General features: G+C 40.1%; 1 protein-coding gene across 1 annotated transcript; it reads left to right on the top strand.

The window, feature by feature from the left end:
- Positions 1–3,045: 3,045 nt before the first annotated feature.
- On the top strand, positions 3,046–10,795 carry slc1a6 (solute carrier family 1 member 6). The gene is made up of 11 exons (XM_086223464.1): positions 3,046–3,270; positions 4,199–4,465; positions 4,555–4,692; positions 5,025–5,232; positions 5,596–5,638; positions 5,911–6,039; positions 6,182–6,366; positions 7,717–7,950; positions 8,139–8,333; positions 9,734–9,868; positions 10,129–10,795. Exons 2-11 carry the CDS (start codon positions 4,243–4,245, stop codon positions 10,325–10,327), a joined length of 1,689 nt encoding a protein of 562 aa, XP_086079590.1. The 5' UTR covers positions 3,046–3,270; positions 4,199–4,242; the 3' UTR covers positions 10,328–10,795.
- Positions 10,796–12,408: the final 1,613 nt, after the last annotated feature.

Raw genomic sequence — 12,408 nt, 5'->3', positions numbered from 1 at the left:
GTGTTCTGTGTGTGTGTGTGTGTGTGTGTGTGTGTGTGTGTGTGTGTGTGTGTGTGTGTGTGTGTGTGTAAGAAGGTCAAGCCATATGAGAGGCCTTTTCATGTCTGTCTGCTTATGAGAGAAGGGCAGTGCCACGTCCGTCATTCTGCCGCATAGCTCCGGACGAACACACACTTCACTCTGTGTCTGCAGAGAGAGAGAGAGACACACACGCACATACACAAACTCTCTCTCTCTCACACGCACACACACACTCACACATAAACGCATACAAAACCACATTACCTGACACTGATTGGATTGTTTGACACAGGCATTAAACCATGAGCGGTGAGTTACCAAATGCAAATCAGAAGAGCTTTTTTTCTGATGTTTTATTTGCTATTTTGTTAACAATATTCCTAAATGTGTTTTGTACTGTGAGGAAAAAAATGATCTTGATTGATTATTTGTGTGGCTGGGTAGAGCAGAGGTGCTGTGGTGCAGAAATGAAGATAGTAGAGGAACCAAACAAGCGGCTGCTGGTGGGATCTCTTTGTCCCGCGGTGTTTTAACGTGGTGGTCTGAAGTGGCTTTCTGTTGAGGTGTGAAATGAGCTGCATGCCCTTCGACCAGAGACACACTCATAACACTCGTGTCAAAATTTAGGTATTGGCCAGTGTTGCAGTGTGAGTTATTGTGTGTTGTGTTTTTTTTGGGGGGGGGGGGGGGTATTCAATCAGTAATTGATTCATGATGCTTTCTATGACTGGTAGAGAAGCCGAGTTTCCTGGCTGCCAGTTAAATGTGTCTTCGTGTGTTTGTGGATATTTGGGTTGTCACACAGTGGAGCTCTGACCTGCTGAGAGCAGTTTCACCCTGACTTGTTTGAATTGAACTGTGCTGTCACTGCTGATACTAGTACATACACGTAATTTACTCTGTATTGCCTGACTGTCCTTAAATGCAGATGCTTTTTGGGTTTGTTTTTTCCCATAATACAGCAGGTCAATTTAATGATATGAGCAATTATATATATATTTTTATATATATATATATATATATATATATATATATATATATATCGTCAATATTTCCCATATAAATCATTTTTTAAGAAAACAATAAGTCAGAATTCACACTCATTATTACGGTGGACCAGTTATCTATACTGACATATATACTGTATATAATAGTATAATAAAAAAGCTCCTTTAAATATTTTAATAATAATTTTTGGATGTATCACTCAGCTCAGATTGTTCGCTCTGTCTGAGATGAATTAATTGACTGAAATATTCAAACACATGATAACATAAAGCTAGTATTTTGTATTTCGATTTTTGATAAGTTGCATCTCAAATTTCTAGAATGGTTTTAACCACACAAATGTATTTAATGAAAAAATAGTGCATTTTAATGCCCCCCAAAAAATGATGTCATCACTGATGATCACAATATACAAGTGTATAATTGTAGACCAAATTGACCAGCAGGTGGCAGTACATGAGGAAAATACTCCCTCTCCATGACATTCAATCAGCAACCTTGCTGAACAGATACAAACCAACAACCGTAGCTCTCAAGTTCCAAGAACCTGAATTTAACTGGGGGGACAGCACTGTCTTAGGAAGAGTGTTCACTCACCGCACTGGAGGCTCGACCTTGTCACCCTTTTTCAACACACTCAACAGCCTTCGTTCACTTTATGATAAATGTTTGTTTTCGATGTAAGAAACCACATATTTAACGTGCTCAGTTTGTTTCACCATGTCACCAAATACTCAGATGAATGTGGTCTGGTCAGAATACCACACTACTCCTAAAAAGAAAACTCAAAATCTGTTTTTTTTTCCCTCTATTTTTTTTCTTCCCACACACCTCACCGAACCGACCCCCCAAAACAGCGATGCAACCCACCTTTGAGTTCTGACCCACCAGTTAAGAACCCCTGCAGCGGACGAGATGTTGATCGATGTTGTTTTTTCAGGGCCGATACCAAAATCATTTATTGGGAGCAAAAACCAATACTTGATATGGGCATTCATTTGCAGTAATTTAAAAAATGTCCACTCATACAAACCCAGACACGAGGTTGCTTTCAAATTAACCAATGTCAATCGCTTCTTCTGAACTATCATACAAACCATGTATGAAAATACGTCATGCAATATGTTAGATGAGAAAAATAAAATGGTAGTAAATAAATAAATAAAATTGAAACAAACTGAAAAAGGAAACATATAGACATGTTCATGAAATAACACCTAAAATGAACTTTTTTTTAACTTAAAATGTCTCAAACGGAATGAATGAAAAAATAAAATTACCAAATCAAATTTTTTTCTCACAACAATGTCTAAGTGTTTTTGTTGTTGTTGTTGTTGTTGTTGTTGTTGTTGTTGTTGTTGTAGTTTCTTTCTCTTGGTCCCTCTCTGAATAGGAAATCCGTTTTCTGGTACTGATAATATGAATATTAAAACTGCTAATTGTCCAGAAATATAATCAGTTGATCTCAGCTGTTGACCGTTAATATTTGTGTAACAGAAATCCTGCGCAGTTGTAAATGTGCAGGCTCACAGCTTATTTCTCATGTGTCGTCACTGACGTCTACTCATTTGTTCAGGGTAGACTGTAGTTTCCTGTAGTTTGCACCTAATACGTGCAGAGCATCACGACATTATACGTCTGAAGCCTGTTTCAGCACAAATGTACAGGAGAAGAGGATTGCTTCATCTGTATTCTCGTCGATTCTCATGCAGTTCTTGACAGAAACGGTACAATCAGAGAATCGGCGATATCTTCTGACATAAACGCTGCATGTCCTTTATGATCTTGTGGAGCTTAAACACACATATGTAGTGTGACTCGCGCTGTGTGTGAGTTTATTCTGCTTCTAACAACAAAGGCAGCTAATTGGCTGGGCTTATCCAGGGTCATCCCACAGCCTGCTTAACAATGAGTCTTATTTTACCTCATATGTAGATAAATGTGAACCTTGGAACAATAAACAAAAGAAAATCAATGTGCAAGAGGCAAAGAGAATAGCTGAAATCTATGGAATGCCTATGTATTTATCCTCTGTGGAGAAGTGGAGATATAAATTTCAGCTCAGCGTGATTGTGTTGGATATAAAGGAAGCAAGTGAGGAGGTTAGTTACTCTGTTTAAGAGGCGGCCATTGAGACTGTTTACAGAGGAAACCCTGTAGCCTGCTTAGATAAGGAACGTGGAAATAACGGCCACGTGTTACACCCAGACTGCTTTGTGTTGCTGAGCACCAGAAAACACGGTAAGGCACTTGTCACTATCTATTTACACATAGAGGGACATCTAAGAGCCATTTCAAGTCAAAGAACAGATTTTAACTATGTGCCACAGGTACAAGAGAGCAGTTGTGGTCATGAAGAGATCTACTCCGTTAGTTTGGACACGTTCAGGCTGTAGTGAAACCATCATGACAGGATTCAACAACCCGCTTTTTCATGTTCAGTGGTAAAATGTAACAACAGAATAACATTAGCACATGTTTCCCTATGCTTTCTTTGTAAAATTATGTAGCTGAAAATCTGAATCTAAATGATAGGATTTACTTTGTGTTTGTTAGTGAGCCATTAAATATAATGAGGGATCCAACTCTTGAGTATGTTCATGATCAGTTAATCTGCTTATTATAGATCAATAAATAAGTAAATAAGAAATACAAGTAAAAAGTTCTGCTGAAAAAAATGACTGACTGAAAATTCTATGTAATTACAACGATGTTACTCAACTTAACGAAGTACTTGTACTTCATTCAGTACTCGGAGCTCAGTCCTCTTTCTTTCCAACTGTATTCTTGGGCGGATCCACCATTTATATGTTGTGATATGGATAATTAAGATAAAAGCCAAACAAGGAACAAGGAACTCACGCTCAGTTGCAAAACTTTATTTACACGAGTGCAATAAATTTAGTGGATCAGACTTTCAGACTCCCGTCTTTGTGAATGTGCCCTTCAGTTTCATATTGGAGTGAATTGTATCATCGCTGTGCTTGACTTTAACTGTCTTAAACTCTGCCCCTCTCCATTGTCTGTTTTTTGAAAGCTCATGCCATTTGTCAAATAAATGCTCTTTACAGGACAAAGAGTAACATCCTACCCACATGACTTTAACAGTGTCACATTATAATTCTACATCGTACATTATATTTATTTCTCCCCTCCACTCCTTGCCTAGTTTCCCACGAGACCTGCCTCCTGGACCACGTGCTGGAGTTGATTATGAATGAGAAGCCCCCCACCACTGTTAGCCTATTCCTGAACGAGGAGGCGGATAAAAACACTCTCCCAAAACGAGGAGATTTGAGGAGGCGACTACGCCAGGCCATGGAGAAGAGAGCCAGCTGCATGAAGGAGAAGATGAGCTCCATCAGCAGGGACAGCGTCAAAGGTGTCCTCCAGAGGAACCTGTTTGTTCTGCTGACGATCGCTGCCGTGGCTCTGGGTGAGTGGGGGACTTCATTTGATTTGAGCCCATACCTCCATCCACACTAGGGTGAGTTTCTTGTGTTTTTTAATTTATTTTTTGGTCAGGTATAATCCTGGGCTTTGCTCTACGCCCCCACAACATGTCCCTGAGAGAGATCAAGTACATGTCCTTCCCTGGGGAGCTTCTCATGAGGATGCTACAGATGCTGGTGCTGCCTCTCATCGTGTCCAGTCTGGTTACAGGTGGATTTTTAACAAACACTGAACAACAAACATGCTGAATTGTTTCATTGTTTTGTGGAGCAGATCCTGAAAAGCGAGGCAACCATTGTATGTTTGAAATTTGCCTGATTAAATATCACATGATTTCTGAACTAAAAGAGTGCTGCACTTTGTGTCTGAAGTTCAAATCAACACCCAAATTTCCTTTGGATGATTTTACATCATTTTATAAAAGTTTATCATCTGCTGGATTTGAACCTTGTGTCTGCACCCAGAAATAAATCTGATTTCAAGCTTTATTTTTAGAACTTTTTTCAATAAATACCGGCTCAAATGAGTTTCCTCCACCCCAGGGATCTCTTCCTTGGACCGGAAAGCGTCAGGGAAGATGGGTATGCGTGCTGTGGTCTACTATATGGTGACCACCCTGATCGCTGTGTTCATCGGCATCATCATCGTGATAATCATCCGGCCGGGGAAAGGCAGCCGGGACAGTCCGATGGCCAAGGGTGGAAACATAGAGCCAGTTCAGGCTGTGGATGCTTTTCTGGACCTCATCAGGTGACAACTCAGAAAACCAAATCAGACCAGTGTTGTGCCCTCCTGTGTCCTATGAGGATTAACGCTGCCGTTAACCCATGAAGTACCATGTTTAGTACATGTTAGATGTTGTGTTCTGAATGGTCTACAGTTTAGCCGTTCAGTAGCAGTTGTTTGATATTGACTATAAGTTTCACAATCAATGTAGTATTAGTACTACACATATGATAATATAAATAATGAAGTACCAGTAGCTGTGACGTCTACACTCATGGACGGCCATATTAACCACACCGCATTAATATGTACAATTTTCCGTCAATCGTGACCATGCTTTATAGAAACTTTAGAACATAAGCAAACTCTTTCTTGTTGTCATCCCAGGAACATGTTCCCTCCCAATCTCATTGAAGCTTGTTTCAAACAGGTGAGGTCGTCCTTTCCTCCGAGGAATATGATTTTAATAGTATTTCATACCAATTGTTTTTATTTCATGCGCAGAAATAGAAAATATTAATTTGATTTTATAATGCTCTTTCATCCCCCAGCTCTCTGTAAGAACACCAACCAAGAAAACAATACATTTAAGACAAAATACACGTGACATAAAGTTACTGAGAACACAGCGTCAGGATTTTGTTGGACACATTAATACATGATACATAATTTTTGTATTGATTTTTCCACTGTCATTTGCAGTATAAAACTGTGTACAAGAAGATGGTGCACACAAGGAATGTGACAGTGACCCTGAACGTCTCTGACACACTCAATGTGACAGAGTCCAGCCTGCTAGTGAATCTCAGCAAGGTGCTTCACACCACACAGGTGTGTCTCTTTATTCATGTCTAACACTGAAAAAAATGTTCTTAACCTTTCACTTGTACCACATGAATCCAGTGGAGTGTTTGCAGACTTCTAATGTTCACGCAGTGAACGCCTCAAACATGCCTCCTTCTGTCTACCGCAGGAGACGGTGGAGGAGACTGTGCCTGTGTCTGGCTCTTCTGCTGGAGTCAACGCTCTTGGTCTGGTGTGCTTCTCCATGTGTTTCGGTCTGGTCATAGGAAACATGAAGCAGCAAGGCCAAGCCCTCAAGGACTTTTTTGATTGCCTGAATGAAGCAATCATGAGGCTGGTGGCTATCATTATCTGGTCAGTAATGACTCAACTCCAACTAAACAACCATACTTGTTCCTGTCTATCAGTGATCTGAGGAATGTTGTAATTTCCCTGGTTTTGATAGAGCAAGTCTATTTTTGGGAGATGCTCTTATCATCCTCGGGAGACCAGCTGACTACTGGTTAGCTTAGCACAATTAATGATAGTGGGTAGGAGGTCTTAGCGTACCTCTGTCAAAAGTCTGCCAATACATACGTTTCGGGGACTTGGTGTGTCCATAAAGCATCTTCCTCATATTCTCTTTTACCTCTATGATTAGTACCAACAGCTTCTCTTAATGCAGGCAAAGACCATTTTGAGAAAACTATATTTGATGACTTTTGACCAAGATATGCTAACCTACCCTTTCACTGCCATTCATTGTGCTAAGCTAACTAGCAGTGACCCAATCAGTGGGTGTCTCTACCTCTCTGATACACCCACAGAGCATAGAGGAGTGAAAATCCTCTTGTCTGGCACTCGGGAGGATGTAATTAAGCACATTTCCAAAAACACCTTAAAAACACATGATCATTTTCTGTTGATCAAAAGTACGTTAGGTTATACTTCAAAATATCTCAGTAAATTCTGACCTGACAGGACCTTACTATGATGGGTCATGGGTCAGTCTAGTTTTTTTTATTCTAAATGGGACCCCAACATGTTAAAGGATACCAAATATCTTAAGAGCAATTTCAGTGAGACGTGACCAAAATATGAACTTGACGTTTACACTGGAATATTTTTATTGGAAAGAATACTACGGTAGGTTCGGAATACTTAATTCATCGTAAATAGGGGAGGGCTAAGTAACTCACAATGAAATACTTTACAATATGAATGAAATACTTCGTTTCCCATGGTAAAGAGAGTACTATGATTCAGAGATTTTGCAATTATCAATATATTATAAGGTAATACATTTACAATAGAGCACAATATCTAAACACAAAGAAAAACACAAAGCAAGAATTATGTGAATATTCGATGTACTGTGACAATAATTGTGACAGATTTTATGATAAAGATGAAACAATGTTCAGAAACATGTATAGTGCCTCACAGAACTGTAAAAAAATATTAATGTTTAGTGTAATGGGAGGCTTGTCGATATTGTGTTGCAGTGGGAAGTATTAAGTGATATTGCAAAATCGATAGTTTGTCCCACCCTTAATTGAAAACACTGGTATGAATATATGGAGATGGTAGGACTACTGCTAGATGAACTGGAATTATCATAGGTAATTTTATTACCATAAAGCCTGAGACAAGACAATATGTTCCTGTATGTTTCTTCCTAAATATAGAAAATTACGATTACTACATGTGTGTTACTGTGTGCAGGTATGCCCCGGTAGGCATCTTGTTCCTGATTGCTGGGAAAATTGTGGAGATGAAGGATCTCGCAGAGGTTGGCGGCCAGCTGGGGATGTACACCATGTCTGTTGTTATTGGTCTTGTCATCCATGGCCTCTTTGTCCTGCCGCTGCTTTTTTTCCTGGTGACCAGGAAAAACCCCTACAGTTTCATCGGTGGTCTGCTGCAGGCGCTAATCACCGCCCTGGGAACTTCTTCCAGGTCAGTGACACGTCAGCAACAGCCAAAACACACAAACTCCAGGTTAGGTGAGGTCACACTGTCAAGAGATACTAAGCAACAATGACATATGGCCAAATAGATAAAATATTTAGTGAAATACATAACATATCAAGAAAGGTTTGATACAACAGTATTGTAAAATGCACTGTATTTTTTTGGACTCACAGCTCTGCGACGCTGCCCATCACCTTCCGCTGTTTGGAGGAGAACAACCGTGTGGACAAACGAGTGACTCGTTTTGTCCTCCCTGTGGGCGCTACCATCAACATGGACGGCACTGCCCTCTATGAGGCTGTGGCAGCCATCTTTATTGCTCAAGTCAATGATATGGAACTAAACTTTGGCCAGATTCTCACCATCAGGTAAGACGGGTTCAGCTTTATTGTTTTTTTCGTTTTTTATTACATAACAAATGCTGCTCCTGCTGGAGGCGGTGGTGGTCCAGAGGTGAGGCCCAGCCTTTCTACATTCAGCTGCTAGTTTAGTTTAGTTCCAAACTATCATCTTGTGGTGAGGAACTCATATCGTTGCCATTTTTTTCAGTTGGACTAGAGCATCTGATTGATGACGTAGAAAATCTACCTGAATACACAGGCTACTTTAATGACACTGGGACTGAGTTATAATACCATGAAGCCAGTAAAGAAAACAGTTCAAATAAACATATAACACTTTGAATTCGTAACGTTGAAGAATATTGATTCGCAATACATGTCGTATTGTATCATATCTTATCATACCTCGTTGTATCTCGCCATACTGTATGTCATATCGGATCCTTTTGTATTAAATTGTATCGCACTGTAACATAGAGTATCATATTATATTGTATCATGTCATAACATATTATCTTACATTTTATATCATAGCCTTGTTGTTTTATATCATATGGTGATGTACCATTTCTTATCGCATCATATCATATTGTTCTGATCTTATTGAATAATATCTTATTGGATTGTATTGTAATGTATCATATATTATCATACCGTATCATGTCTTATTTTATCTTAAGAATGACTGGAAGTCTTCAGCCATGCTAGCTAGTCTGTCACGTTGTACCGAAGCACACAGACGCTTTGTGCTAAATGCTAACATGAAACTAACATCCTCATGTTAAACGTGTGATATTTACCGCATTCAAATTAGTTAAAAATGTTCTCATGTTTGCTTCATACAAACTTCAGTCAACCAGCAGTGACTCCTTGCTGGGTTGAGGCTCCATGTGATGGTGTATTTGCTGTGTATTTGAAAAGACTATGCTCTCATTTTCACCCTCACTGTATACTGGAAACTGTGTTTATGACTTTTTTTTGCCTCATACTTAATTTTTTTTTTAACTTATTTCCTTGAAATGAGTCTTAACAAACGCCTGTATAAACGACATCATGACTCGCACCTTGCATTCCTCCTATTCTTAGAAGCGCTTGTCTCAAATATTAAAATGTCCTGAATAGTTCTGTGAAAAATCCATTCGTTGCATAGTTTTATCTTTTTTTTCCAAGCACGTTTATTTATTGAATCATTGTCTCAACTTTCCAGCTATTTCACAGTTGAGGCAGTTTATTTTATTTATGTGTAGATGAAAATGTCCAATAGTTTATAAAATAAAGCATAGTGTGCTCATTTACATCATTTTTTGATACCCCATGTGCTTCCACTCACTCTACTAATCCCACCAGAACTGTACATGTGCTGTTTGTTTGTTTCCCTTTATTAAATGTCTTTACTCTCCTCTCCATCCCTCCCACCGCCCACTCAGTATCACGGCAACTGCTGCCAGCATCGGAGCAGCAGGCATCCCTCAGGCTGGCCTGGTTACCATGGTGATTGTATTGACATCGGTGGGACTGCCCACAGAGGACATAACACTGATCATTGCTGTGGATTGGTTCTTGTGAGTTCTTACTAAATGTCAGCTTGATGGGGATTGGTCTGTGTGAGCTTCTACCAGCCTAAATGTCATTGTAAAGCTTCAGAGAGCCCAGAGGTCCTTTGACTAAAAAGGTTGCTGATGCATAATGCAGCGTGACAGCGTACAAATTAGCGAGCACGTTGTAAAAGTTGGAGCTGTGATTCTTCATAACTGATAGACTTTTCTTTCTCTTCATCTGTTGTTTTGCTGTCTTTCTAACCCTTTGTCTGTGGTCACCTCAGGGACCGCTTGCGTACCACCACCAATGTGCTCGGCGACTCTCTTGGGGCTGGCATCATAGAGCACCTTTCTCGCGAGGAGTTACAGAGTCATGATGATGAGGTGCGCAACTCTGTGATCGAAGAGAATGAAAAACCCTACCAGCTTATCTGCCAGGAAAATGACATGCTCAACCACCACAGCAGTGAGACCACAATGTGAAGACACAAACCAAATCCGAAATGGTTTTATGTACCCTAAGCGCTCTGGCTTGACAGTTGATTTATGATGGTGCTTTAACAGTCTAAATAATTTTCTGGGAAATCAACCAAAAAAAAAACCCAAACACTTTTGCCATGGCAGACGGAAACACCCCCCTCCGCTTAAACACTCAAAGTCCAGTTGAAAACAAGGCAAAATGTGACCTGAGGCTGCGTTTGCAGGAAATAAGAACACAACGGAATTCAGTGCTAGCTAAGGACCATTATGTTTTTTTTGGTGATTAATTCTGTGTCAGGCTGTCTTGAGGTACAATTTGCAAAATCCCATGTAGTCACAGAATCGCAAAATCTCCTACCAACATCACTGATAGACAATATAATTTTGGAGAAACAGGAATTACTGGGAAGTCTGTGTAGGTTCTCATTCATCCAGGTCATCGTAGATCGAAGCGAAGTAAAATCTGGTCAACTGGACGTAAGTTTATCTTGAAGACATTTCACCTCTCATCCGAGAGGCTTCTTCAGTTCTAGTGAAGAGTGTGGAAACTCCAGCTTATAACCCTATGTGGGAGTGGTCAGTGCTATTGTGGTGGAAACGACCCTCCCGAGACTCAACTGGCCTCCCCAAACGACAGTCGTTGTGCGGTGTCAGGGAGTTTCAGGGGTGGTCGTTAGGGAGTTTCACCGACCACTCAGATGCTAATGGGCTGTGCTGGCATCAGCCGTTCCACATGGGTCTTTCAGCTGCAGTGAGGCCTGCACGGATCTCTACATAGGGGAAACCAAACAGCCCCTCAACAAGCGCATGGCCCAACATAGAAGAGCCAACTCTGGAGGACAGGACTCAGCGGTTTTCCTCCACCTCAAGGAGGAAAGCCACTCCTTCCAGGACGACCATGTCCAAATCCTCGACAGAGAGGACAGATGGTTTGAAAGAGGAGTTAAAGAAGCCATCCACGTCAGGATAGAGAAACCATCTTCGAACAGAGGAGGTGGACTGCGACATTTCCTTTCACCTATTTACAACCAAGTCCTTTCAAAGCTTCCCCAAAGAGTTCAGCTGAAAGACCCATGTGGAACGGCTGATGCCAGCACAGCCCATTAGCATCTGAGTGGTCGGTGAAACTCGCCAAACGACCACCCCTGAATCTCCCTGACACCGCACAACGACTGTCGTTTGGGGAGGCCAGGTGAGTCTCGGGAGGGTCGTTTTCACCCCAATAGCACTGACCACTCCCACATAGGTTTATAAGCTGGAGCTTCCACACTCTTCACTAGAACTGAAGAAGCCTCTCGGATGAGAGGTGAAACGTCTTCAAGATAAACTTACGTCCAGTTGACCAGATTTTACTTCGCTTCGAATTACTGGGAAATTGTAAATAAAATGTAATCCAGCTGGTTTTCTAACATTGTGAATATGTATATCTGCATAATCTGACCGTTTCTGTGTCAGACTAACTGATGAATTCGGAGTTCACTCGTCATTCTGATCATGACTACCTCTAACATGGCCTCTAGCTTCTACATGGTTTCACCACATTAATTTATGGAGAATATCAACACTTGGTATTGACTATTCTTGTGTGTGGAAGTTTGCTCTCAAGGTGTAATTGTTTAAGTTGGAATGCACTTGACTGTTAAACATTAGACTTTGCTACTGATGATTTTTGAGGTTGATACATTTCAAGTGACTTGGTACAATGTTTTTCACTTTGTGATTTCCTGTCAAAATATTTGTTTGTTTTATAATTTTTGTTGCTGTTGTTTTTAACTTTGGGCACCAGACTGTTGTGTAGTTATATCAGTGACATTTGTAGCTTTTTTTTTCCCCTTTTATTGTTTTTTTTTTTGTTACTCCCAACAATGAAGTGGTTGTAGAATCATATAATTGTTTTTTTTTTAATTTGTTCAATATTATCTTGGATATTTTTTGTTTGCTACAGTTGGTTACAACACCAGTACACTGCCCACATAAATATGTAAATATATCATTCTATCACCTTACATATGTTTAATTTATATGATATTTTGACTGGAATAAAATATTGCAAGCAATTGTTTTTATTCTTGTGTGAAAAGGTA

Source organism: Aulostomus chinensis, chromosome 14 (genome assembly GCF_037954235.1).
Source record: "Aulostomus chinensis isolate RoL2024-O1b breed Wild chromosome 14, RoL_Achi_v1.0, whole genome shotgun sequence".
Taxonomy (NCBI): Eukaryota; Metazoa; Chordata; class Actinopteri; order Syngnathiformes; family Aulostomidae; genus Aulostomus; species Aulostomus chinensis.
This window is presented reverse-complemented; position numbering and strand designations above follow the sequence as displayed.

What these genes read in the sequence shown, in the direction of transcription:
- slc1a6 (XM_086223464.1), top strand. Translation starts at nt 4,243, where the DNA reads ATGAATGAGAAGCCCCCCACCACTGTTAGCCTATTCCTGAACGAGGAG. An exon ending in CTGGTGGCTATCATTATCTG is followed by an intron (nt 6,367 to 7,716) that starts GTCAGTAATGAC and finishes TACTGTGTGCAG; the next exon opens with GTATGCCCCGGTAGGCATCT. An exon ending in ATTGCTGTGGATTGGTTCTT is followed by an intron (nt 9,869 to 10,128) that starts GTGAGTTCTTAC and finishes TGGTCACCTCAG; the next exon opens with GGACCGCTTGCGTACCACCA.